This window comes from Podarcis liolepis (assembly GCF_965112155.1).
Source record: "Podarcis liolepis genome assembly, chromosome: 2".
Taxonomy (NCBI): domain Eukaryota; kingdom Metazoa; phylum Chordata; class Lepidosauria; order Squamata; family Lacertidae; genus Podarcis; species Podarcis liolepis.
The window spans coordinates 120,829,984-120,855,232 of NC_139555.1; the positions used below are offsets into that span (position 1 = coordinate 120,829,984).

General features: G+C 47.0%; 2 protein-coding genes and 1 long non-coding RNA gene across 4 annotated transcripts; all 3 read left to right on the top strand.

Moving 5' to 3' along the window:
* Positions 1-367: 367 nt before the first annotated feature.
* On the top strand, positions 368-5,705 carry LOC310701515 (uncharacterized protein). The gene is made up of 4 exons (XM_083492519.1): positions 368-778; positions 1,420-2,267; positions 3,608-3,728; positions 4,716-5,705. Exons 2-4 carry the CDS (start codon positions 1,533-1,535, stop codon positions 5,510-5,512), a joined length of 1,653 nt encoding a protein of 550 aa, XP_083348645.1. The 5' UTR covers positions 368-778; positions 1,420-1,532; the 3' UTR covers positions 5,513-5,705.
* An 8,119-nt stretch (positions 5,706-13,824) lies between these two features.
* Positions 13,825-21,059, top strand: LOC310701481 (uncharacterized protein). Of its 2 annotated transcripts, none has more exons than XM_083492421.1 (4): positions 13,825-14,377; positions 16,038-17,033; positions 17,612-17,741; positions 19,664-21,059. In XM_083492421.1, exons 2-4 carry the CDS (start codon positions 16,224-16,226, stop codon positions 20,434-20,436), a joined length of 1,713 nt encoding a protein of 570 aa, XP_083348547.1. In that variant the 5' UTR covers positions 13,825-14,377; positions 16,038-16,223; the 3' UTR covers positions 20,437-21,059. The 2 variants fall into 2 exon arrangements, with proteins under 2 accessions (XP_083348547.1, XP_083348548.1); XM_083492422.1 differs by having other exon boundaries at positions 19,673-21,057.
* Positions 21,060-21,143: 84 nt separating this feature from the next.
* LOC310702178 lies at positions 21,144-23,687 on the top strand. The gene is made up of 2 exons (XR_014523327.1): positions 21,144-23,081; positions 23,399-23,687. It is a non-coding gene; the product is annotated as an uncharacterized lncRNA (long non-coding RNA).
* Positions 23,688-25,249: the final 1,562 nt, after the last annotated feature.

A 25,249-nucleotide genomic window follows, 5' to 3' on the forward strand; every position in this document is an offset into this window, starting at 1 on the left:
TCTAAGTATGGGAAATGTAACCAATATGCTTTTGTGCCTAATTGAACTATTACGTGTAGTGCTGTATATAAGGAAACCATTACGATTGTAACTAACGCCTTATCTTGGTGGGGAGGGGTGTTATGTACTAAAGTTCTCACCCTGGGCCAGCAGGGGGATAGTGTAGATAGTTTTCACTCAGGTCCACATCAGTTATTTTAGGCGGGAAACCCTGGGTTGTTGTTGCTACAATGTTGATAGCCGGCTGCCTATAAAAGCAGGCTGGCTGAGCTGTTTGCTGTTCAGTTCTGTCCAGCTTACAATAAAGAGCTTCTCTGGAGAAATCACTGTGTCATCTGCTATGTTCGCCCACAACTTAACACCCGCATTGCAGGGGGTTGGACTAGATGACCCTCGGATCCCTTCCAACGCTGCGATTCTGCAAGGATCTGTGCAGCTGAAGAGTTAAACCCACAGAGCTGCAAAGGCTAGAGTTGCACGAGGGAGGCGGGCTTGTGAAAGCCAGGAAGGGTTTTTCCTCCCTGGTTAGGGGGTGGGCCTTGGTTTTGAGTTTCTTTTGCAGCTGGCATAAAAGGAGGAGGAAAGAAGGAGAGGAGAAGACAGGAGGACAGTGTGCTGGACTGGGGCATGGAGGCGGAGAGGCAGGGAATTGCTGGAGGAGAAAAAAAGACTTTCTTTTGCAATCGCTCTGCCTCCTCTGGGTAGCAGCCGGGGGTCTCTCTGCTGCTGATTTCCCTTTCCAGAAGAAGCAAACTCTTTGAGCAAGCTGGCTCAAAGGGTACGTGGACAGCGCTTTTCTATGGGGTACTGGGGAGAGGCGGTAGGGCAGGGGGACAGCATGGGGCAGGGACCCTCCTAAATCGAGGGGGGCCTGCCTGCTTGAGCCTCTTGCAAATCCTGGGCGATGGGGGGGGGGGGCTTCTGCAGAGCATCGGAGACCAAAGCGCATAGCAGCGTATTGTTAACTTCTGGAACTCCCCTCCACAGGAGATGATAATAATAATAATAATTTATACCCCGCCCTCCCCAGCCAAGACCGGGCTCAGGGCAGCTAACACCCGATATAAAATCAAATTGACTGAAATACAACTTAAAAACAAGATTAAAATACAACATTAAAATATTAAAATACAGCCTCATTTCAATGGAAACCCAAATCAAAAACTTTTTGGGGGATGAAAGCGTCAAGTCTTCACGAAGGCTAACTTTCCAATGATCGTCCCCAACACAGACAGCTTTGAAAAGAGGATCAGACTCATTTGTTTGGTCTGAACTGGAAAGGGATCTGCTTATACTTTATTTAAAAAGCGGGACACTTCTCTTGCGGAATCAGCCTCAGATCTGAGGCCGCGTACTGTGCGGTAGCCTCAAAACTATAGCTCTTGATTTAACACCTATGTCTCCCGTCTTTCCTTCTAGGGAGAAGCTCCTCGCGCCGGTTTTGGGACCGCCAATATCTCCTCCTCTTCCGTCCTAGTTCCCTGCTGAACATTTTGATCCTCGGAAATCATCCCTGTGGAGATCAGGAAGGGATGAAAATGGAGGAGCAAGAATCGGCAGCCGAGAGATCACAGAGGGCAGGAAAAGCCCCCCAGCTCGTCCCGGCCACAAGTATCGGGGAGTCTCTGTGTCGGACAGTTGCACAGCCAAAGGTCAAGGAGGAACCCGGCAAAGGTCTTCTCCTTCACCACTGGGAGGCCCAGTGGCAGGAGTTCCTGAAGACAATGGAGTCTCCTCTGCCCGGATCGGGCGCCCCATATCTGCACGGCGAGGTGGCCCCATGGGACGATGCCAAGGGCTTTCTGGCCTCCTTCGAGCGGGTGGCCGAGGCCTGCCAGTGGCCCAAGGGAGAGTGGGCGGCCAGGCTGCTGCCAGCCCTCCGAGGAGGGGCCGAGCGGGCCTTTGGCAGCCTGGAGGCCAGCGACAGAGAGGATTATGGGAAAGTGAAGGCGGCCATCTTGCGCGGGGACACCACCGCTCAAGAGAAGCAGCGGCAGCACTTCCGCCGCTTCTGCTACCAGGAGGCCGAGGGGCCGAGAGAGGCCTATGGCCGCCTCCAGGAGCTCTGCCGTGGGTGGTTAAAAGTGGACCGGCATACCAAGGAGCAGATCCTGGAGCTGCTGATTCTGGAGCAGTTCCTGGCTATCCTGCCGCCCGAGGTCCAGGGCTGCGTCAGGGAGGCCGGGCCCGAGAGCTGCTCCCAGGCAGTGGCCCTGGCCGAGGAATACCTCCAGGCGCAACGGGAAGCTGAGGGGCAGGAGCAGCCGGTGAGGCGGTGGCGCAGTGCCGCTCACATGTGCCTTGGGGCTGTGTTGCCGGGGGGCTCCCGTGGGTCTGATCCTGCCACTCCCTGGGTTGTTAACCAAGAGAGCGAAACCTGTCCGTTTCATGCTGCTTAAGGAGTGGAAGTCCGATTCCATGCCCCTAGCTCACTCAGTGAAACACTTAATCTCAGGGTTGTGGGTTCAAGTCCCGTTTTGAGCAAAAGATTCCTGCGTTGCAAGGGGTTGGACTAGATGACCCTCGGGATCCCTTCCAACACTATGATTCCTGTGCTATTCTAGGCATACTCCCCAAGAATCCCTTTTCTCCAATGACAGTTCTGGAATTATGAAAGCCATCCCAGCTTCTGATTTGACCCCGGAGTGTCCCTAATTCTGCTGCCAGTGCTGAGATCGGGGAATAGTATGAGCCGGCACTTGTTCCAAGCGATGGCAGCTGCGAGAGGGCATCCTGTTTCCTCTCCGTGGCCTCTCCATGGCTGCTGCTACCAGCTTCCTCCCTTGGGCAGCTGCTAGTGGCTGCTGGATAGCGGATGAGGAGGAGAGGCCACCACCATTGAGGCCCTGTTTGACGCGCCAACTCTGAGGGGCAGGCAGAGGAGAAGAAGAAAGAAAGAGATGTTTAGCTGGGAAAGAAGAAAGGGGGAGTGGAGCAGAGCACAAGGAATCTTGATTTTTGTACAGTGGAACCTCGGTTTTCGAGCGTATCGGATGCTGACCGATTTGGAACCCGAACGCCGAAAACTCGGAAGCAATTGTTTTCGTTTTTGAACACGCCTCGGAAGTCGAACGGCTTCCGAGTCACATTTCTCCGTTTTTTCAAGGGATTTTACCAACCGCCCATTGCGCCTTGGCTGTCGAACGTTTCGGAAGTCGAACGGTCTTCAGGAACGGATTACATTCGGAAACCGAGGTTCCGCTGTATTTGAAAAAAGCGATTTGTGTGTCCGCATCTAATCTTGCCCCTTTCTAAAATATATTCAGTGGTGTGCGCTTCTCTTTTCGTTGATCAACCAAAAAATAAAATAAAGCCGGGATTAAGGGTTTTGTCTCAGGAGGGCGTTTGTGCTGCGTCCCATTGTTGTGGTTGTGGTGAAAATGCTCTGCTGGGATGGGTTGGGGAACAAAAATGGGGGTTGAGGTTGAGGAGGGTCATTTGAGTGGGGAGAGAGAAAAGCCCCTCTTTTCATCTAAGGAACGTTGGAGGGTATGGCTGGGTGATGGCTTCAGCGTGGGGTTTGAGGGAGGCTCTGGGTTTTCCCCCCAGGCCTCTCCCTCCTTGCCCTGTTGCTCTGTCCTGACGGGGTTCCTTCCTGATGTTGCAGGTGGGATTTGAGGAGGCCGCCGCAGATGTCTCTGAGGAAGACCGGGTGCCGTCCGATGTCAAACAGAGACCCCTATATGTGGAGGCCAAGGAGGAAGATGCAAGTGAGGCCCAACTGGCAGGTAAGCAGGGCCAGATTTAGAGTTGTGCCCCTGGATCATGCTGAAGACACAACCACTTTGGCTTTGCGTGTGCAGAGGAGGGCAGCTAGGATGATATAGAAGCTAAGCCTTATGAGGAACAGTTGAAGGAGCTGGGTCTGTTTAGCCTGCAAAAGAGGAGATATGGTAGCCATCTTCAAAGATCTGAAGGGCCGTCACATGGAGGATGGAGCAAGCTTGTTTCATCCTGCTCTGGAAGGTAGGACTCAAACCAATGGCTTCAAGTTGCAGGTAAGGAGTTAGATGGCTATCTGTCATGGATGCTTTAGCTGAGGCCTGAATTGCAGGGGGATGGACTAGATGACCCTGGGACCCCTTCCCACTCTTAAGATTCTATGATCTGAGAGACACGTTTTTCAGGTCACAGCCGATCACTGTGACTGTAAATTGTCTTGAACTGCTTTCAGCATTGAATTTTTTTTATTTATTATTTCTTTATTATGGTCCAGAGACCCAACAAATTGTTACAAAGCAATGCACAATTCAGACAGCCTACCTCTAGATTAAACAAGCATTTTGTTCAGACTTAAAGACAGGGATCATTGGTTCTTGCAACCGCCGATAAAAACTTCGCCACTACTAATGTTCTAGCATTTGTCCGGTCTTCCAATAGGAACCTGACATAGTGAGACTCTGATTTTCTCGGAAAAGGTACCAGCAAGTGTAATATCAGTTCAGCCCTGGCTTGCTCGTGTTTCGCACAGTGCAGCAAAATATGTTTTATAGAATCGATGTCTTGGGCACACGAGCAAAGTCTGTCCTGGTAGGGAACTCCTCTCAACCTGCCATCCAACACTGCAGAAGGAAAGACGTTTAGTCTGGCTTTGGTGAATAACCTTCGATAATTTGGTTATGAAATTTTTAATTTCTGTAGTCCACTGATGTTAGGGTGAAGAAATCAAATAAAGAGAAGTAAGCGAAATAACCTTCTTTTTCTCATTTATTCAGCAGGTAAAAGGTGGGTGGGCATACCTGAGGGAGAGAGATACACACCTGAAGATGGTGACGGGTTTTCCGGAGGGAGAGCAGAGGAGGAGAACTTTTCCTCGTGTAGTGAACAAGAAAATGCCCCCGAGAGTCATGAATGGCGAAGTCAAGGCCACGAAGCAGAAGGAGCACACGAGTCTGGTTCCTGCGAGGGTGATGGCAAAGACTTCAGCGAAACCATGGACCAGAAGGAAGTCTGCGCTGGCAAGAGGCAAAACACATTTCGTGGGAAAAGCTTCGGCCAAAGTCCAGGCCTCCTTGTCAACCAAAGAGCCCGTGTAGGAGGAAAGCCACAGAACAAATGTTTGATTTGCGGGAAATCCTTCCTTTACAGCTCCGACCTCGTCATCCACCACGGAATCCACACCGGCGAGCGGCCCTACGAATGTCCCGACTGCGGCAAGAGATTCAGCCGAGGCTCCGACCGCAACCGCCACCAGAGGATCCACACGCAGGAAAAACTCTACAAGTGCCTGGCCTGCGGGAAATGCTTCCTCTATAGCTCGGACCTCGTCATTCATCAGAGAATCCACACCGGGGAGAGGCCTTACGAGTGCCTGGACTGCGGGAAAAGGTTCAGTTGCAGCTCGGACCGCAACCGCCACCAAAGGATTCACACCGGGGAGAAGCCGTACGACTGCATGGACTGTGGGAAAAGGTTCAGTCAGAACGTTCACCTCAAGAGGCACCGAAGGACCCATGTGGGAGAGAAATCGTACCAGCGCCCAGAATACGGGGAAAGTCTGAGCGTGAGCTGAGGAATGAAAACCATGTTCCCAATTATGTTTTATGAGGTAGTTTGTGGACCTCAGCCAAGGTAGTTATGACGTCACGTGTTTCCGTTCTGTTTTTTAAACTTTGTTTCCTGCTTTCAAGTTCCGTTTCCCCCCCCCTCAATTTTTTTTTATTCATTTAATAACACAAATAAAGAATACAAACAGAAATACTAACAATGCAAACAAATTCTTGTCTTATCCTTATTTTTTCTAAACATTGTTAGGTGAGCTTGTCGGATTCTCAGGCCACAGTCAGAGGTAACTGGCCACACTCCAGGCATTCGGCTTGAGATCCTTGTTGACCTCCCCGTCTGCGTCTCCCGGCAGGATACAGGCGAGGTCACTATCGGCGATCCCACTCAGCGTGAGAGGGACACACCTCTCCTCTCTCCTCCCTGCTTCCCTCAGGGAGGGGAAAGAGCAGACAGAAATCTATTTACATGTCTTTATTTCTGTCATTGCAGCAGTACAGAGAAACACGTCTGCACTCTCCAGACTCCAACAGTAGAGAGAGAAACTCCACCCCTGTACTTCCAGTACAGGTCATGTGACACTCTGAGCTAACATCCGGTGCTCAGTACAGTGAATAGACTGCCCCTTTGTTCCAATAGTACAGTCCCAAACATAAACATCCTGTTTTGCATTCCAGCCACCTGCAGCTCGCTCCCACATTGCTGCTTTTTCCTGACAGAGCTTCCCCAAGTCCCCCCATCTGATTTTCATTTTACCTCATTTTAGCAGTTTCATATATCATAATGGTGTTCTAGGAAACGGGAAAAAACCCACAAGAGTTCAGTTTTGAAATAGGTGGTTAAAACCAGCACAGTTTTGAAAGGTGCAGCCTGCCATCTTGATTCAAAATGGTGCCCAATTGTGTCCAAACGTAATAAAAAACAACAACAACTGCCGCTTGATCTCAGGACCCACCTGGCGGACTATAAGTTGAGGTGACAGGGGTGCAAATGAGGCTGTAGGTTTCTCTTCTGAGGGGGGATGTTTGTGTGAGAGTCACCCAGACTTCGGTAACAAATTTGGATAATAAAAAGTCTGAACTGCACGGGAGAGCTTTGCGTTTGGTTGACATCTTGGTAAGGAACAGATAATCACCAGCGCTCTCTCTGCCTGTGGTTTCCAGCAACGGGCATTCAGGGGCAACAATGGATGGAAAACGTCACCATCGTAGCTGTCTAGTAGCTGTCAGCAACCATATCCTTTCCAAATTCTCATTGGGTGGCTAAAAAAAGACCCCCCGAGCTGATTACTAATCACAAAAAGTCCCTGCCCTCAGAGTCACAATCTGGAAAGACACGACACAAAAGGAAAATAGATTGGGAGGGAGGAGGAAATAAAAATATATCCGGGGTTCAAGTTCATAGTTCAATGTTGTCCTGACCAGCTAGGGTAGGAAAGCTCAAGGAGAGAAGGCACCAAAATGTGGGTCTCAGCTGTGCCAATGTGGGGGCCTTGCACCACTTCTCCTACTTTTTCTGCTCCCCACAGGCGGCATTTGATAGAGGAAGGAGCAGATTGTGGCCCTATATCTCTCCAAAGGGTCAACTGCAATTCTTGGCATACCTGACCATTGGCTATGCTGCCAGGAGCTGATGAGTCCAAGAGAGATTGAATGTCACAGGCTCCTTGCTTATGATTTACATCCAATAATAGCATCTTTGTACCCAATGGTCCTTGGGGGTTCTAGGAAACTAAAAAAAACAACAGTTCCGTTTTGAAACAGGCGTTTAAAACCAGCACAGTTTTGAAAGGTGCAGCCTGCCATCTTGATTCAAAATGGTGTCCAATTGTGTCCAAACATAGTAAAAAACAACAACTGTTGCTTGATCTCAGGACCCACCATGCACAAGTTGGTTAAAAATCAGTTTTGAAAGGTTCAGCCTGCCATCTTGATTCAAAATGGCATCTTAGTTGAATCCTTGCTCCTTGACCTCAGGTACCATAGTGCCAGATTTGGTCTTCATATCCGGAGATGATGATTATTTATATTTTATCATCGTTATTACGACTACTAATTCTCCTCATGGGATAGTTCAAAACACAGAAGAAATGTAATTTAGTTTAAAAACAGATAGAAAAGTGAATGTTGTATTATTATTATTATTATTACCTGCCTAATTGGCTGGGTTGCCCCAGCCACTCTGTATAGCTTCCAACACATATAAAAACGCAATAAAATGTCAAACATTGAAAAGCTTCCTGATACAGGACTGCCTTCAGGTGTCCTAAAAGTTGTGTAGTTATTTATCTCACTGACATCTGATGGGAAGGTAGTGATCCAGCTGAGAACAATGGAAGAGATGGCACAGAGATCAAGGCCGTTATTTTGGTCAAAGGATTAGAGCAGCAACGAATTCTTTGGCAGTTTGACAGTTGGAGACCTTTGAAAATTATTCTGTGAACCGCCTTACAGGTATAGGGTGGTATAATAATAATAATAATACATATTGTGTCCGACACATTGTTGTTGTTTAGTCATTTAGTCGTGTCCGACTCTTCGTGACCCCCTGGAACAGAGCACGCCAGGCCCTCCTGTCTTCCACTGCCTCCCACAATTTGGTCAAACTCATGCTGGTAGCTTCAAGAACACCGTCCAACCATCTCGTCCTCTGTCGTCCCCTTCTCCTTGTGCACTCCATCTTTCCCAACATCAGGGTCTTTTCCACTGAGTCTTCTCATGAGGTGGCCAAAGTATTGGAGTCTCAGCTTTGTTGTAAATAAAAATATGCCCTTTTCCCTTATGGGGTATCCAAGAGCCCATATAGAGTCCTTACATAGGTTCCCTATTGGTAGGAGAAAATAACAGAGGCCAACCAGAGAATATTGAGAAGCAAAGCAGCTAGTAAGCTTGATCTTTATTGATCTGTTGCAACAGGGTACTCCCCTCACACACAGGAGAGGAAGAGGACCCAGAACAATGGCCTGCAAGGCCTTATAAAGACTTTTGAAATTCCCCTTCTCTAGATCAGGACCACCCCCAGAAACATTATGCATACATCACAGAAGGGGTGTAACCTAAGACCACCCCTCAGATACATCCCACCTACATCACAGAAATTTAAATGTTGTTTTTCTCTTGTCCTTGTTTATCTCCTGTCTAGCAGGTTACTTGATTGGATTTTCTGGGGAGCCTGGCCATTCTTTTGTAGTGCTAAAATACTTATTTCCTGGGCAGGTCACAGGCTCACACCTTATTCAAACACAAATTAAAGGAAGAGACAATGGGGAGGCTTTTCCATTTTTAACCTTGCAGAGAAAGGATTTGGTCAGTTTAGGAATCAAAATGGTTCCAGGTTGGCCTTCCTGTACTGATCTATGTATGTGCAGTTATGAACATTACTATATATCTAAAACCATAAAATTCCTATCACAATATTCCCCCCTTTGGGGCTAGAATTTTTCTTAAAAATTTTTGCCCCACAAATAATAACATCGTATGTTGTAAATGGATGTCTTTGTATGAATATATCATATAAAAATAACACATGTTGCGTCTTGCTACTAAATTACTTGTGGCATTCTAACACTTTGGGAGAGACCATTTACTCAATAGTGTTCTATGCTTTACACCTAGCAGGAAGGTAAGGTCCACTAATGACTGAAAAGTGCAGTTTGCTTCCCCCCCGCCATTTTTGTGTTCTCAGGTGTCAAGGTAGCTCTTCTGTGGTCTCACACTGACATAGTGCTACAGCAACACATCCTGTCTGTTGAATCCCCTCAGGGCTTTCATTTAACCATGTCGCCTGGCATTCACCATAGCTGGCACAGGTTTGGGCATCTCGTGAGGGAGAGGTCTTCGCCTTGGCCTTTAGCTATGGGATTTTATTATAGGCTGTGGTCTCGCACTCGCACAATGGGAAGTTGCTCACTTGCACTTAAAGGACCAAAAGCTAATTGCAGCCTGGATACACTTGCCCAATTCAAACTGAGTCCAATTTGAATTTATCTTGCCCCATGGTTCTCAACTCTTCAAACCAATCTGTTAAAAGAAAACCATTCTTAACAAGGGCAGTTGTCCAAATAAGTCAATTTAAGTCTATAAGGGATCATTCCTGCTAAACCAAAGCATATCCACCTTCATGTTTCTTAGAAGCTTCTCCTTGGTAAAGCAAGTTTAGGGAAAGTTGGCAGAGTGCCAGGTGGAACAATGAAATGTGGTTATAAATTGAGCTAAACATTGGACTACACAATAGTGTGAGCTATTAGAAAGTATAAAATGCATGAGAATTCTCCATTGGTGTGTAAGCAATAAGACATTAAATATAAAAACAGTTACACACAATAAATTGCCCCCCTTTGTGGAAATCACACTGTCAGACACATTTCAACATTCTTACATAATAACACATAATACAAAACAAAATAATTAAATATCTGTTGCATATCTTGACACAATTGTGATCTTTTACGTATGTATCTTTTGAATCCTGGAGCAGAGGCTTGAGGTTCAAGTGAAAAAATGTCCTTGCAATTCAACTCCTCCCCCCTTTGTCAGTTCAACCCCTCCCCCCTTTGTCAGCCCCACTCCCCCCTCAGTCTATAGCCTTTGAAAGAGATAACTGTGGGCACTTTGAAAACTCTGGTGTTGCAGGTCTTGTGAGTTGAGGGGTTGTTGCTGTTTTTCATCATTGCACATCTGTAGAAGTGATATCCTGTAAGGGGGCAGGGTTTTGGGGAGACTTAAACACACAGTTAGACAAGGAAGGGGGAAAAGGCAAAAGGGATGTCCTTGAGTTTTCCGTGGGAAGCTGCAGATAATAAAAAATCTTAGCACATTAAGCATTTTATTTATTTCAATATTATTATCACATTTCCACATAATTACTGTTATTATCTGCTAAGTTTGTTTGCTTTCCTTCACTTAATTTTTGTTGTTGTTGTTCTTTTCATATTATAAAATAAAAAATTACTCCACATGTATAGAAAGAGAACTGTAAAAAATACAAAGGTTTAAAAATAAAAAGAAAGCAAAAAATTAGATTACCAGTTAGATGAAAATGGACTTGACACAAAGACATCAGATTCAGAAAATAACTATTATTAAATAGTACAAAGATATTATCAGAACCACACATTTACTACTGGACTGGAAAAAAAATGGGAAAACAATGGGGAAAACTTAAAATTCACCATGTGCTATCCAATAAAAGAACTTCATGAGACTGACTTTCAACATGTGATGAACATGTCCCCAAAGTAAAACACAATCACACAAAATGAGCTATGAGGAACCAAAAATAAATAAATGCTAAGACACACAATTAATAAGTAACCTGAAGTAATCTGTTTTGGCATTCTAACATCCCAAATGAAAATAAAAGTGTTTCTTGATGTGACATCAGCTGTAATGTTAATAGCGGAATACTGGGAAATGAGTTAATACCAATAAAAATGAATGGCAATTTAAAGTTGTGCAGGTACCTTGCACTAGCCAAAATGACAGAATTAATAATTGCTCAGGCAAAAAGGTAAACAATACCATTCCACAAACAATGTTTGGTTGTGCTTCGATTAATTTCATATATATAATGGAAGAACTGATAAAACGAACTTAATAAACGAAAACAAATTATTTGTAACCTAAAAAAAATGTCAAAGCCACAAAGAGATAGATGGAAATCAACTAATATAGCAGGGATTCAGACTTGTTTTGCTGAACAGAAAGAAAATGACTGTTTGCCTTTAAGGGAAGAAAAACAAAAGAAAAACAAATGCAATTACTTTTTATAGAGTATTTAAATCACTGTTTGCATCCCCTCATTATCATTTGTGCTGTGGGAGAAAAGAAAGGACACTCTGTTAAAAGGGAAAATTATTTCATGTGAGCGGTCTGTCAGGAAATGCTGTTCCTAAAATGCATAGGCATATACACACCTGTTGAAAGGGAAAATTATTTTATGTGAGAGGTCTGTCAGGAAATGCTGTTCCTAAAATGCATAGGCATACACACACACACACACACACACACACAAACAAACAAACAAAAAACTGTTATAAAATTTAAATCCCATGGGGGGGGGGGAACTACTCAAGAGAGGAACTCACAGTGGGAGTGCTTTGATATTTACCTGTGAAAAGAATTTGGCATGTCCAGTACTTAACTCTATTGTCTTAAATAGCCCCTGGAGCAAAACACATTAAGGATGATTTCCTCAATGGTTCCAAGTTTTACATAAGGAAATTTGTATAGGTTTCAGGCTCTCCAAACCTTCTCTCTCCCCCCCTCCTTTCTCTCTCTCTCTCTCTCTTTTGTAAGCTGATCTAGCCTCTGTGCATGTGCAGAGTTCATGCCTCAGCAAACCTTTTATACCATTGAAAATGTTGCATCTTTTGGCTCAATTAGAATAAGGAAGGGAAAGGTAAGGAGTAGATTTTAAAAATAGGGTTAGATTTTAAAACAAAAAAAGAGAAACTCAGCAATTCAAGTATTCACCATTCAGCCCAAGCAAAGGAGTGCTTCCTTTATGTACAGGAAAGGGCTATCATTATTGGTCATTTTATCTGGTCATTCGCGGAACAATCAACCGCTCTCTTATTTATGAGTAAAAATGGCCAGGTAAGGAGTAGATTTTTAAAATAGGGTTAGATTTTAAAACAAAAAAGAGAAACTCAGCAATTCAAGTATTCACCATTCAGCCCAAGCAAACGAGACTGCTTCCTTTATGTACAGGAAAGGGCTAATATCCCTCTGGCCATTCGCGGAACAATCAACCGCTCTCTTATTTATGAGTAAAAATGGCCAGGTAGTTAGAATTCATAGGATTTTTTTTTTTTTTTTTAACATTCTCAGCCTTACCATTTGCAGACAAAATTTTCTGCCCTTTATTTACAGGATGGATGATCAAGGCTAATTCTACTTGATTATTCATTTGTATGTGCTTAAACTTTGAGTAGACTTTTAAGTCTGATTTTTGTAAATAATAGACAAAATGATAAACATTGTAATCACTTAAATGATTAAATATCACCAGTTCTGCTTCAAACATCATGGCTTCACCTCACAGCTTTTTAAAAAAAACAAAGAGCAAATCTGGGCTGAATTTCAACTCATCAGCCACAAATTGGGAAAGTTGAAAGAGACCTGGGGTCATCTAGTCCAACCCTAAAATACAGGGTTCATAGCAAGATTTGTACTACCAGGAACACACACATACTTATGTACACAGACACAACTGGAGAAGAGATCACAAGCCATGCGCCTATCACAAGCCATGCACCTATCATGTACTAAGGAAGAGGAAAATAAAAGTACCCAATTCTTTTGAGTGAGAGTTTACTTCCTTAGACTAAAGAGTGAAAGTTCCTAGATAAATTATCTTTAAAGACTGAAGTGAACATTTTTCCTAAGATAGGGAGAGGATCTCTTATAAAGCATAGTTAAAACAGCCATAGATTTGATTTAAAAGGAATACAAAAGTGACAATTTTTCCTGAACTTGCAGAGGAATAGTAAGCCTAATCTATGCCCCCCCTTGCAGTTTCCTTTAAAGGAAGCTTACTCGGGAGTAAATTTACCTGGCACAGAATAAGAAGGAGAAGGGGGGAAAAAACCCCTGAAAGAGACAGAGTGAAACAGGGGGAGGGGCCTTCGTGCGTGGTCGCCATCTGTTGTAAATAAAAATATGCCCTTTTCCCTTATGGGGTATCCAAGAGCCCATATAGAGTCCTTACATAGGTTCCCTATTGGTAGGAGAAAATAACAGAGGCCAACCAGAGAATATTGAGAAGCAAAGCAGCTAGTAAGCTTGATCTTTATTGATCTGTTGCAACAGGGTACTCCCCTCACACGCAGGAGAGGAAGAGGACCCAGAACAATGGCCTGCAAGGCCTTATAAAGACTTTTGAAATTCCCCTTCTCTAGATCAGGACCACCCCCAGAAACATTATGCATACATCACAGAAGGGGTGTAACCTAAGACCACCCCTCAGATACATCCCACCTACATCACAGAAATTTAAATGTTGTTTTTCTCTTGTCCTTGTTTATCTCCTGTCTAGCAGGTTACTTGATTGGATTTTCTGGGGAGCCTGGCCATTCTTTTGTAGTGCTAAAATACTTATTTCCTGGGCCAGGTCACAGGCTCACACCTTATTCAAACACAAATTAAAGGAAGAGACAATGGGGAGGCTTTTCCATTTTTAACCTTGCAGAGAAAGGATTTGGTCAGTTTAGGAATCAAAATGGTTCCAGGTTGGCCTTCCTGTACTGATCTATGTATGTGCAGTTATGAACATTACTATATATCTAAAACCATAAAATTCCTATCACAGCTTCAGGATCTGTCCTTCCAGTGAGCACTCAGGGCTGATTTCCTTAAGAATGGATAGGTTTGATCTTCTTGCAGTCCATGGGACTCTCAAGAGTCTCCTCCAGCACCAGAATTCAAAAGCATCCATTCTTCGGGGAAGCTATGGTTTTCCCAGTAGTGATGTATGGAAGTGAGAGCTGGATCATACAGAAGGCTGATTGCCAAAGAATTGATGCTTTTGAATTATGGTGCTGGAGGAGACTCTTGTTGGGAAAGATTGAGGGCACAAGCAGGCCAGGACGACAGAGGATGAGATGGTTGGACAGTGTTCTGGAAGACAGGAGTGTCTGGCGTGCTCTGAAGAGTCGGACACGACTAAACGACTCAACAACAACAATCTGCGCCCAGGGAAAGGGTGGCAACCACAGAGCCCGCTCGTCCTAGAAGGGAGCATCTCTCTTCTCGCAGTGTTTTTCCCCGTCCCGGAAACGGGTCTCTTTCGAATGCACTTTTTCCCCGGGAGCTGGTGCAACCTGGCAGGGCGATCCGGGTTGGGGTTTTTTTTTGGAGAGGGAGGAGGATCTTGGGTAAGTGGCAAGGGCGCGCTTTGCACGCGCGCAGAGGCTGGGGAATCCCTGCCTGGAAGGGGAGGGTGGAAGGAGGGAGAGGCAGCCTGCCCTGGGCTCTAAATGCAAACACAAGCTTCTTCCGTGTTGCTTTTTTGCAAAAATGATGGGCAAGGCATTGGTTTTTGCGGGGCAGAGAGAAAGAGATTTCTGCACGATGCGGTTCTGCGTTATGGTTGCTGATGCTGAAGCTGCCTGATCCGGAGTCAGTCCGGAGTTGGTTGCCCTTGCAGTCCCAAGGTCATAGGATCGTAGGGACCCAAGGGGTCATTATTCCAACCCCCCGCGGCAACACAATAATCACAGCTGAAGCACCCCTGACCCAGGGCCACCCAGCATCTTTTTTAAAGTCTCCATAGAATCATAGAGTTGGAAGAGACCACAAGGGCCATCGAGTCCAACCCCCTGCCAAGCAGGAAACACCATCAGAGCACTCCTGACATATGGTTGTCAAGCCTCTGCTTAAAGACCTCCAAAGCAGGAGACTCCACCACACTCCTTGGCAGCAAATTCCACTGTCGAACAGCTCTTACTGTCAGGAAGTTCTTCCTAATGTTTTGGTGGAATCTTCTTTCTTGTAGTTTGGATCCATTGCTCCGTGTCCGCTTCTCTGGAGCAGCAGAAAACAACCTTTCTCCCTCCTCTATGTGACATCCTTTTATATATTTGAACATGGCTATCATATCACCCCTTAACCTCCTCTTCTCCAGGCTAAACATGCCCAGCTCCCTTAGCCGTTCCTCATAAGGCATCGTTTCCAGGCCTTTGACCATTTTGGTTGCCCTCCTCTGGACACGTTCCAGTTTGTCAGTGTCCTTCTTGAACTGTGGTGCCCAGAACTGGACACTGTACTCCAGGTGAGGTCTGACCAGAGCAGAATACAGTGGCACTATTACTTCCCTTGATCTAGATGCTATACTCCTATTGATGCAGCCCAGAATTGCATTGGCTTTTTTAGCTGCTGCGTCACACTCTTGGCTCATGTCAAGTTTGTGGTCAACCAAGACTCCTAGATCCTTTTCACATGTACTGCTCTCAAGCCAGGTGTCACCCATCTTGTATTTGTGCCTCTCAATTTTTTTGCTCCAATGAAGTGGAGTCCACCATCTTCCGAGGGAGGCTGTTCCATGAGGTTCTTTCAAATATTTAGCCAGAGCATCTTCCCCCGCCCTCCTCCAATGCAATCAATAAAAGCAAGTCTCCGCAAAGGGGAAGGGACCAAGAGTGAGCAGGGATAGCAAACCCAGGTGCCAATTCATTTAAAAAGTTACTTTTTGTAATGGCCAGCTGGCCCAGTTCAGTGCCCAATGGCGTTGGGCAGAGCCAAAAGCACTCTTTTTCACATCTCGGATACAGTGGTACCTTGGGTTAAGAACTTAATTCATTCCGGAGGTCCATTCTTAACCTGAAACTGTTCTTAACCTGAAGCACCACTTTAGCTAATGGGGCCTCCTGCTGCCACTGCGCCACCGGAGCACGATTTCTGTTCTCATCCTGAAGCAAAGTTCTTAACCTGAGGTACTATTTCTGGGTTAGCAGAGTCTGTAACCTGAAGCGTCTGTAAGCCAAGGTACCACAGTATTTCCCAATTTTAACACAGTTCTTTCGTTGTGTGTTTCAGCTGGGCATTCGCTGCTGCCTAACCGGCTTCGGAGTCTGATTTGACGCTGAGCGTCAGACGGATGGTTAACGGAGGATCTTAAGAGGCTTTGCCAGGCTGGACCACCGAGGGAGGAAGCCCTGGAGTTGAACCTCTGCCACCCACGGCCGGCATCTGGGAGCTCCGAGAGAGAAAGGGAGAGAGGAGATGGACGCAGGTCAAAGGAAGAACGAGCCAGATGACGTGGTCCAGGCTGCACTCAAACAGTGGCCACTTGCGGGCCTGAAAACGGAAGACCAAGACCATGGTGGTCCTATGACGAGGGAGGAATTCATTGAAGGAGGGAGAGACCTTTGTGCTTTCCGGACTGGGAGGATGGGGGACATTGAATCCAGGGTACCAGGAGAGAAGGTGAAGCAGGAGTCGGGCGCAGGGCTGCTTCAGCACTGGGAATCCCAGTGGCAGGAGTTCTTGAAGATGGTGGAGTCCCACCACATGCACTGGGAGATCCCACCAGAAGAGCCTACCCCTTGGGAGGATGCCAAGGGCTTTCTGGCCTCCTTCGAGCAAGTGGCCAAAGCCTGTCGGTGGCCCCAGGAGGAGTGGGCGGCCCGGCTCCTGCCAGCACTCAGTGGAGAAGCGGAGCAGGCCTTCGGCAGCTTGGAAGCTGGGGACAGAGAGGATTATGGGAAAGTGAAGGCGGCCATCTTGCGCCGGGATGCCCTGGCCCGGGAGCGGTGGTGCCACCGCTTCCGGCATTTCTGCTACCAGGAGGCCGAGGGGCCAAGAGGGGCCTACAGCCGCCTGCGAGACGTCTGCCACCGGTGGCTCAAAGTGAAGAGGAACAGCAAGGAGCAGATTCTGGAGCTGCTAATTCTGGAGCAGCTTCTGGCCGTCTTGCCGTCCGAGGTCCAGGGATGGGTGAGGGAGGTTGGGCCCGAAACATGCTCCCAGGCAGTGGCTCTGGCGGAGGAGTTCTTGCTGAGGCAGCGAGAGGCCGAGAGGCCGCAGAAACAGGTGAGGCTGCTGTGGCGGAGAGCTTTGAGGGCCAGAGCGACAAAATGTGGGGTGAGGAAGGGGAACTGTTGCAAGGCATCCTGGGACCAGCCCTGCATGTATCTCGATGGTGTCCACATAGCAACATAGGGTGTTATTTGACAATGGTATACTCAGAAAGCTCACACCAAGGTTGCAGGTTCGATCCCTGCATATATATATTTTTACAAATATTTCAGTTTATGGGAAAAAAATATTTTCCGTTTATGAAGCAATTCTGTATCCTCCCACCACGCTGACAAAGAATTCTACGAAACAGTAGTCAATATCCGGAATCACTCTTCAGTGTTGGACCTCATATTTCCTGAATACACAAAGCTTCACAGCTTGTCTTTCATCGTACAAAGTCTGGTACCTCGCTTCATTTAAAGATTTTCAGAGACTTTGAGACTAAAGATTTCATTTTTTCCTTGTTATGGTTTAAAGGAATTCTATAAAGATTGTCTATTGCATATGTACATGGTCATCGTGTTGCCTAGATATTGCTGACATTCTCTTTGCAACACAGGGGTTTGTTTGGTTACTTCTTGTCGTTCCAGATGCAGGCAGCCTTTGAGGAGGATGGCTACGGTTTCTCCGAACCGGCGCAGGTTCTGACCGACACGGGGCAGAGGCAGCAGGAGAGGGGAGCAAAGGAGGAGGCCGGCTCTGGAGACGCGAGCTCACGAGGTAAGGAGGATACCCAATCTCAGGCTTGCAGTCAAAAAGGTGTGGCACAAAAGGAAAAGGGACTGGGGTGGGAGGAGGAGTAGATGGGGGAAAGCAAACGCCAGACATTCTTTTTTAATTAGGGAATCCTTGTCATGAGCAGGTGAGAAGGAAAATTTTCAAAGAGAGGAGGAGACAAACGTTTCTGTTCTTCCAGCAGAAGAATGGAAAGACCTTTCTGCCTGTCGTCAATGGAATAGACCATGAAATAACAACAACAACAACTTTTATTTATACCCCGCCCTCCCCCGGAGAGACATCCCCCCCCCGGTCCCCCTCTTTGGTTGTCAGTTTTTTTCAACGATCACTATGATTTACATTTTTTATTTGCATGCTGCTTTCCCGTTTAAAACAAAAAAACACTAAAAATGTCTTGTGAAAGAACAACAAAAATGTGAATCAATACACCATGAACAATAACAATCAAATGAGGGGAATTGTTTCGAAACATAGCAATCCAACATAGAATTTGCTTTATTTGTTTATTTATAATTAATTTCAATCAGCAAAAATTATATTCCGCTTAATTGTCGTGAAACCTCAAAGCAGCTTACAAGGAACATCAGAAGCATCAATAAACATCAATGGATAATGTTTACTGAATATTTTAAGAACCAGTATAGACAAAGACATAGCTTAGCAGGTTTTGAGTAAATCCAGTAGAGTTGAAATAGATGTGGATTAGGTGGAATAGTGAGGGATGCGGGTGGCGCTGTGGGTAAAACCTCAGTGCCTAGGACTTGCTGATCGTATGGTCGGCGGTTCGAATCCCCGCGGCGGGGTGAGTTCCCGTTGCTCTGTCCCAGCTCCTGCCCACCTAGCAGTTCAAAAGCACTCTTAAGTGCAAGTAGATAAATAGGTACCGCTTTATAGCGGGGAGGTAAACGGCGTTTCCGTGTGCTGTGCTGGTGCTGGCTCGCCAGAGCAGCTTCGTCACGCTGGCCACGTGACCCGGAAGTGTCTTTGGACGGCGCCGGCTCACGGCCTATAGAGCGAGATGAGCACGCACCCCTAGAGTCGGACACGACTGGCCCATACGGGCAGGGGGACCTTTACCTTTTAGGCAGAATAGTAGAAAAGCAAAGGAACCAGTAGAAGGGAAGTCATATGGTATATGTATATATCGTACTTTTCCATGTATAAGACTAGGCTTTTTACTTTAAAAAAAAGTTTATAAGATATTTATTAAGATTTTCAAAATATTACAAAAGAAAAATAGAAAAAAGAAAAATACAAAATAAAAATAGTTAAAAACAACTCAATCTTTCCATTACTTATTTTTCATTAGAGAGCCAGTGTGGTGTAGTGGTTAAGAGCGGTAGTCACGTAATCTGGGTAACCGGGTTCGCGTCTCCGCTCCTCCACATGCAGCTGCTGGGTGACCTTGGGCCAGTCACACTTCTGTGAAGTCTCTCAGCCCCACTCACCTCACAGAGTGTTTGTTGTGGGCGAGGAAGGGAAAGGAGAATGTTAGCCGCTTTGAGACTCCTGAAGGGGAGTGAAAGGCGGGATATCAAATCCAAACTCTTCTTCTTCTTCTTCTTCTTCTTCATTAGCTTGTTTCCCAGACCTCCTCACGCCTCCCTTTTTTGTATTCCAATTCAGTTTGTTGGTTCAGCAAATCCTTCCCCTCTTTGTTTATCCTAATCTTTAATCTTAAAATATTGTAACATTGAATTTTTACCTGTTAGTAATCCATTTTTCATATTCCCTTATAGTATTGCAGCTAAAAACCAGTTAATTTCTATCCAACATCATTCTAACATTCATTAATTAAAAAAAAAAGTTTAAAAGGGGGGGGGGGTCAACCCAGCCGCATGGGCAGGGTATAAATAATAAAATGCTTATGATTCTTATTAATCACATCAACATTCTTTTAATAGTTTCAACAGATTACATGCAAGTGGGTGAGTGCGGCAGGCAAACCCGTCCCCAGGAAAGCCGTGACAACGTGGAACCATCCGTCACGGAAAGTGTCGTCCGGGTTTGCAAAGAGGGCGAAACCTCGGAGGGTCAGGGCGAACCAAAGAGGCCACAGGCTAGCTGGCCGGGGAATCAGGTGGGGGAATCTGTTCCCTGCGGGACAAATGAGATCTCTTTTGATCAAACCCCACTGCGGCAGCAGCCTCCAGGGCCAGACGAAAGCTTCGATTCAGAGCTCGTGAAGTACGAAGCGGTTGAAATCCAGGAATCGGCCTACCCGTGCGAGGACGGGACGCAACTGGGTTGCAAGGAGGGTTTCCAGAAACACAGCCCGCACGTCCGCGGGAAGCCATACCAGTGCAGTTATTGCGGAAAGGCCTTCAGTCGCCGGTCACACCTGGTGACGCACGAGAGGACCCACACGGGAGAGAAACCCTACGCCTGCTCCTTCTGCGGCAAGAGCTTCATCCAGAGCTCCCACCTCATCCTCCACGAGAGGACCCACACCGGCGAGAAGCCCTATCGGTGTTGCGCCTGCGGAAAGAGCTTCAGCAGCACCTCCAACCTCCTGGCCCACGGCAGGACCCACACGGGCGAGAAGCCCTACAAGTGCGCCGTCTGCGAGAAGGGCTTTATCAGCAAGTCGCACCTGGTCCGCCACCGCAGGAACCACGCTGCGGACAGGCCGCCCACAGAACAATCCTCCTCCGGGAAAGCCTTCTGCTTGGCCTAGTTTCTTACGAGATCAAGAAAGGGAGACCACTTTGGAGTAAAGCCATACCAGAAAGCCCACCTTCCTTTTACAAAGAAGGTGCGGGGCGTGGCAGAGAGAGACATTTTTCTTTTGGTCCAGATTTGGCTGCATCGGAAGGTGTTCCAGGCCTGGGGAAAAATGTAATACAAGAAAAAAGCACACCAAGAACTCAGGCCAATGTACCGTATTTTTCGCTCTATAGGACGCACTTTTCCCCATCCAAAAATGAAGGGGAAATGTGTGTGCATCCTATGGAGCGAATGCAGGGGGGAGGCAGGCAGGAAAAGCCCCCAAAAGCCGCACACAAGCTCCGCGCGGCTTTTGCGGGCTTTTCCTCAGAAGGGACAAGTGACTGACGCGGCCAGTCAGTCCCTTCTCCCTCCTCGTAGAAAAGCCCACAGGAGCCCCACTCTCCTTAAAGGGTGTGCGGCTCCTGTGGGCTTTTGGGGGTAGTGCCATAGCCGTGCGCCACCTCACCAGCCGGGAGAGCGTGCGCGGGTCTAAAGAAGCCATAGCCCTGGGCTTCCCCGGCAGCCCCGAGAAGCTCGCGGAGCAACAGGAAGGCTGCGCGCCTTTCCGCTGCTCCCTGACCTGCTCTTCGGGGCTGGCGGTGGGGGAAAGCAGCGCTTCCCCCCACCACCAGCCCCACAAGGTCGGGGAGCAGCGGAAGGCTGAGCGCCTTTCCGCTGCTCCCCAACCTGCTCTTTGGGGCTGGCAGTGGGCTTCCCCCCCGCCAGCCCCAAAGAGCAGGTCAAAAGGAACCTGAAGCCTGGAGAGCGAGAGGGGTCAGTGCGCACTGACCCCTCTTGCTCTCCAGGCTTCCAAGGTAGCTGCCTGAAGGCGGCTGAATGCACCTTGAACGGCACCTTGTTTTAGAGGGGGAAAACAAGGGGGGGGGGTTCTCCCCCTTTCTGCACAGTGCCTCCTGCCACTTTGCTGAAGGGGCGCTGGGCAGAGAGGGGGAGATTTTTTTTCTCTTGTTCTTCCCCCTCTAAAACAAGGTGCGTCCTATTGTCAGGTGCGTCCTATAGAGCGAAAAATACGGTAAGTTTCAACAGTGGGAGTGGTCCCTACGCACAAATCAAGTCAATAGCAACAAAAACTAATCCAAGGATTAGTTTCTGACAAGGATTACAAACTCAAATAGAGATTACAAACTCCAACAGAGATTACAAACTTAAACCCATAAAAATATGTATAACACAACAATTCATTACAGAATTAGAGATAAGAGTTTATGAGTAAAGTTCATGTTAGTCGAGATTCGTCATGGAGGTCCTAGCCTCAATCACTGAGCAGGTGAATTATGGATTAGAGACCAGGACAGGGCTGTTGGAGTTTGTAATCTCTGTTTGAGTTTATAATCCTTGTCAGAATACATACTTTTGAATGGATTAGTTTTTGTTGCTATTTACTTGATTTGCGAGTAGGGACCACTCCCACTCTTGAAACTTACATTGGCCTGAGTTCTTGGTGTGCTTTTTTCTTGGTATATTTAATAACTCGAAAATATTGTAGCGGCAAAACATGTGGCTCTCCAATTCCTCTTATCATTCCTGATGAGAATAATTTTATTACCTATATGCCGCCCATCTCACTGGGTTTCCCCAGGCACTCTGAGCAGCTTCCGGGGAAATATAAAAACACAATAAAACATCAAATGTTTACAACTTCCCAATACTGAGCTGCTTTCAGATGTCTACGTATGGTCATATAATATTGTTTATCTCCTTGACATCTGGTGGGGGGGCGTTCCACAGGGTGGGTGCCACCACTGAGAAGGCCCTGTGCCTGGTTCTCTGTAACCTCACTTCTCGCAGGGAGGGAACCACCAAAAGGCCCTCAGAGCTGGAGCTCAGCTGACTGATGGAAGTGGAGACAGGATCGCAAGCAATATTAACTGTAGTATGCAATTTCTTTAAATAAATGGTATACTACAATTTATATTGTTTGCGATCCTGTCTCCTGTCATTGATTATTGGGGGGGCAGGTGGCGCTGTGGTCTAAACCACCAAGCCTCTTAGGCTTGCCGATCGGAAGGCTGGTGGTTCGAATCCCTGCAACGGGGTGAGCTCCCGTTGCTCTGTCCCAGTTCCTGCCAACCTAGCAGTTCAAAAGCTTGCCAGTGCAAGTAGATAAATAGGTACCACTGTGGCAGGAAGGTAAATGGCGTTTCCGTGTGCTCTGACACTCGTCACGGTGTCCCATTGTGCCGGAAGCAGTTTAGTCATTCTGGCCACATGACCTGGAAAAGCCATTGGCGGACAAACGCCGGCTCCCTCAGCCTGAAAGTGAGATGAGCGCCGCAACCCCATAGTCTAATTTGACTGGACTTAACTGTCCAGGGGTCCTTAACCTTTTACCTTTATTGGTGAACCTACAGGTCAGAAATGCCTGTCCTTCTGGGAGCTGGACTTGAGGGGAAAACTTGAGGAAATGCATAGATCCTGGATCGTTACTTGACGTGAAAATAATTGTTGGATCAATCTGTTCAAAGAGTGTGTGTATGTGTTTCTGTGTTTGTAGGGACCGAGGCGACAATCCTCTGGATCATTCCCTTGATGAAATAAATTTCAAACCATTGCCTTACTTCTGTTGCACAGCATCCAACCATGTCTTGTTAGGTTTTAGGTAAAGGTAAAGGTACCCCTGCCCGGGGGCCAGCGCTGTCCGAAGACACTTCCGGGTCACGTGGCCAGCGTGACAAGCTGCATCTGGCGAGCCAGGGCAGCACATGGAAACGCCGTTTACCTTCCCGCTAGTAAGCGGTCCCTATTTGTCTACTTGCACCCGGGGGTGCTTTCGAACTGCTAGGTTGGCAGGCGCTGGGACCGAGCAACGGGAGCGCACCCCGCCGCGGGGATTCGAACCGCCGACCTAACGATCGGCCTGTCCTAGGTGCTGAGGGTTTACCCACAGCGCCACCCGCGTCCCTTGTTAGGTTTTACCTGCCTTAAATGTTAGCGACATTCGCACTCTGCACTAGACGGGACTCTGTAGGCCTAACAACAACAACAACAACAACAACAATAATTTTATTATTTATACCCTGCCCATCTGGCTTGGTTTCCCAGCCACTCTGGGCAGCTCACAGCATGTAAAACATTAGACGTTAACAATTTTCCAATACAGGGTTGTCTTCAGATGTCTTCCAAACGTCAGATAGTTGTATGTAGCTGTTGTATGTCTGTAAGGAAGTTCCCTTTAATAATAAACACAACGGAGTATGAGTCTTTCTGCTTGGACCTAACACGTGTACCAAAATGCCATGTTTTGAAAGTCTTTACTGGGCCTGAGGTGGGGAACCTGTTCAAGACCAATTCTCAAGTTCTTTCTAGCCAGTGTGGTGTAGTGGTTAAGAGCGGTGGACTTGTAATCTGGTGAACTGGTTTCACTTCCCCGCTCCTCTACATGCAGCTGCTGGGTGATCTTGGACCAGTCACACTTCTCTGAAGTCTCTCAGCCCCACTCACCTCACGGAGTGTTTGTTGTGGGGGAGGAAGGGAAAGGAGAATGTGAGCTGCTTTGAGACTCCTGAAAGGGAGTGAAAGGCGGGATATCAAATCCAAACTCTATAATATTCCAACACGCACTCCTTGTCAACCACGCTCCATCATCTCAAGTGCTTTTTCCTGGCTGCAGGATGTCCTTGGTTGCTTGGGGTGGATAAAGAGGGGTTTGGGTGGGTGCAAACCCTTGACTCTATAGTCCCCTGCTGTGACACGGCCCTCAGAAAGTTCTCCACAAGAGAATGCGGCCCTGGTCTTAATCCTTACGATGGGCAGCAGTTCCCTGAAGAAAGCTCTACAGTTGCTAAAAACACCAACGGTTGGTGGTGTTCCCTCATAGTAAAAAACCCCCCAGAATTTCCGCATAATTTTTACATAAACATTCAAATGGTCAATAATAAAGTCTAGGAACTTTAAGGTTTGCCACACTTCTGGAACATGGAAAAAAACAAAACAACGGTCCAAGTGGAATTTAACAATCGCTACGCTAATTAAATAAAGGGGCGTGGGTGGCGCTGTGGGTAAAACCTCAGTGCCTAGGGCTTGCCAATCGCATGGTCGGCGGTTCGAATCCCTGCAATGGGGTGAGCTCCCATCTTTCGGTCCCAGCTCCTGCCCACCTAGCAGTTCGAAAGCACCCTTAAGTGCAAGTAGATAAATAGGTACCGCTTTATAGCGGGACGGTAAACGGCGTTTCCGTGTGCTGCGCTGGTGCTGGCTCGCCAGAGCAGCTTCGTCACGCTGGCCACGTGACCCGGAAGTGTCTCCGGACAGCGCTGGCCCCCGGCCTCTTAAGTGAGATGGGCGCACAACCCTAGAGTCGGACACGACTGGCCCGTACGGGCAGGGGAAATTTACCTTACCTTTACGCTAATTAAATAGATTTGAAATATGTATCCAAGGGAATAAAAACTCCATTAAAAGATTTTTTTTAAGAAAAAGAGGAATTGGGCTGTGAGCTGTGTTGATTTATGACTGTGTGGAACTGCCTGATCTTTCGCTTTCTTTGACTTATGGCTACTGTGTGGAGAGAGTGATTGGCTTGTTTTGTTGTTATTCTTATTAGTACTTTGTGCTTTTGTTCTGAATTTTTATACCGTGAAGCGTCCCAAGATCTTCAGATGAAGAGCGGTATGCAAAATAATTACCGTATTTTTCGCCCTACAGGGCGCACCGGCCCATAGGGCGCACTTATTTTTGGGGGGGGGGGGGAGAATAAAGAAAAACATTTTTATTTCCCCCCCGCAAGCTCCGGGAGCAATGGCAAGGTTGCGTTCAACCTC

Excerpts from the sequence above, each read along its gene's own strand:
- LOC310701515 (XM_083492519.1), top strand. The coding sequence starts at position 1,533 with ATGAAAATGGAGGAGCAAGAATCGGCAGCCGAGAGATCACAGAGGGCA. Across the intron at positions 2,268-3,607 it reads CTGAGGGGCAGGAGCAGCCG|GTGGGATTTGAGGAGGCCGC; the intron begins GTGAGGCGGTGG and ends CTGATGTTGCAG. Across the intron at positions 3,729-4,715 it reads AAGTGAGGCCCAACTGGCAG|CAGGTAAAAGGTGGGTGGGC; the intron begins GTAAGCAGGGCC and ends TCATTTATTCAG.
- LOC310701481 (XM_083492421.1), top strand. The coding sequence starts at position 16,224 with ATGGACGCAGGTCAAAGGAAGAACGAGCCAGATGACGTGGTCCAGGCT. Across the intron at positions 17,034-17,611 it reads CCGAGAGGCCGCAGAAACAG|ATGCAGGCAGCCTTTGAGGA; the intron begins GTGAGGCTGCTG and ends TTGTCGTTCCAG. Across the intron at positions 17,742-19,663 it reads TGGAGACGCGAGCTCACGAG|TTTCAACAGATTACATGCAA; the intron begins GTAAGGAGGATA and ends TTCTTTTAATAG.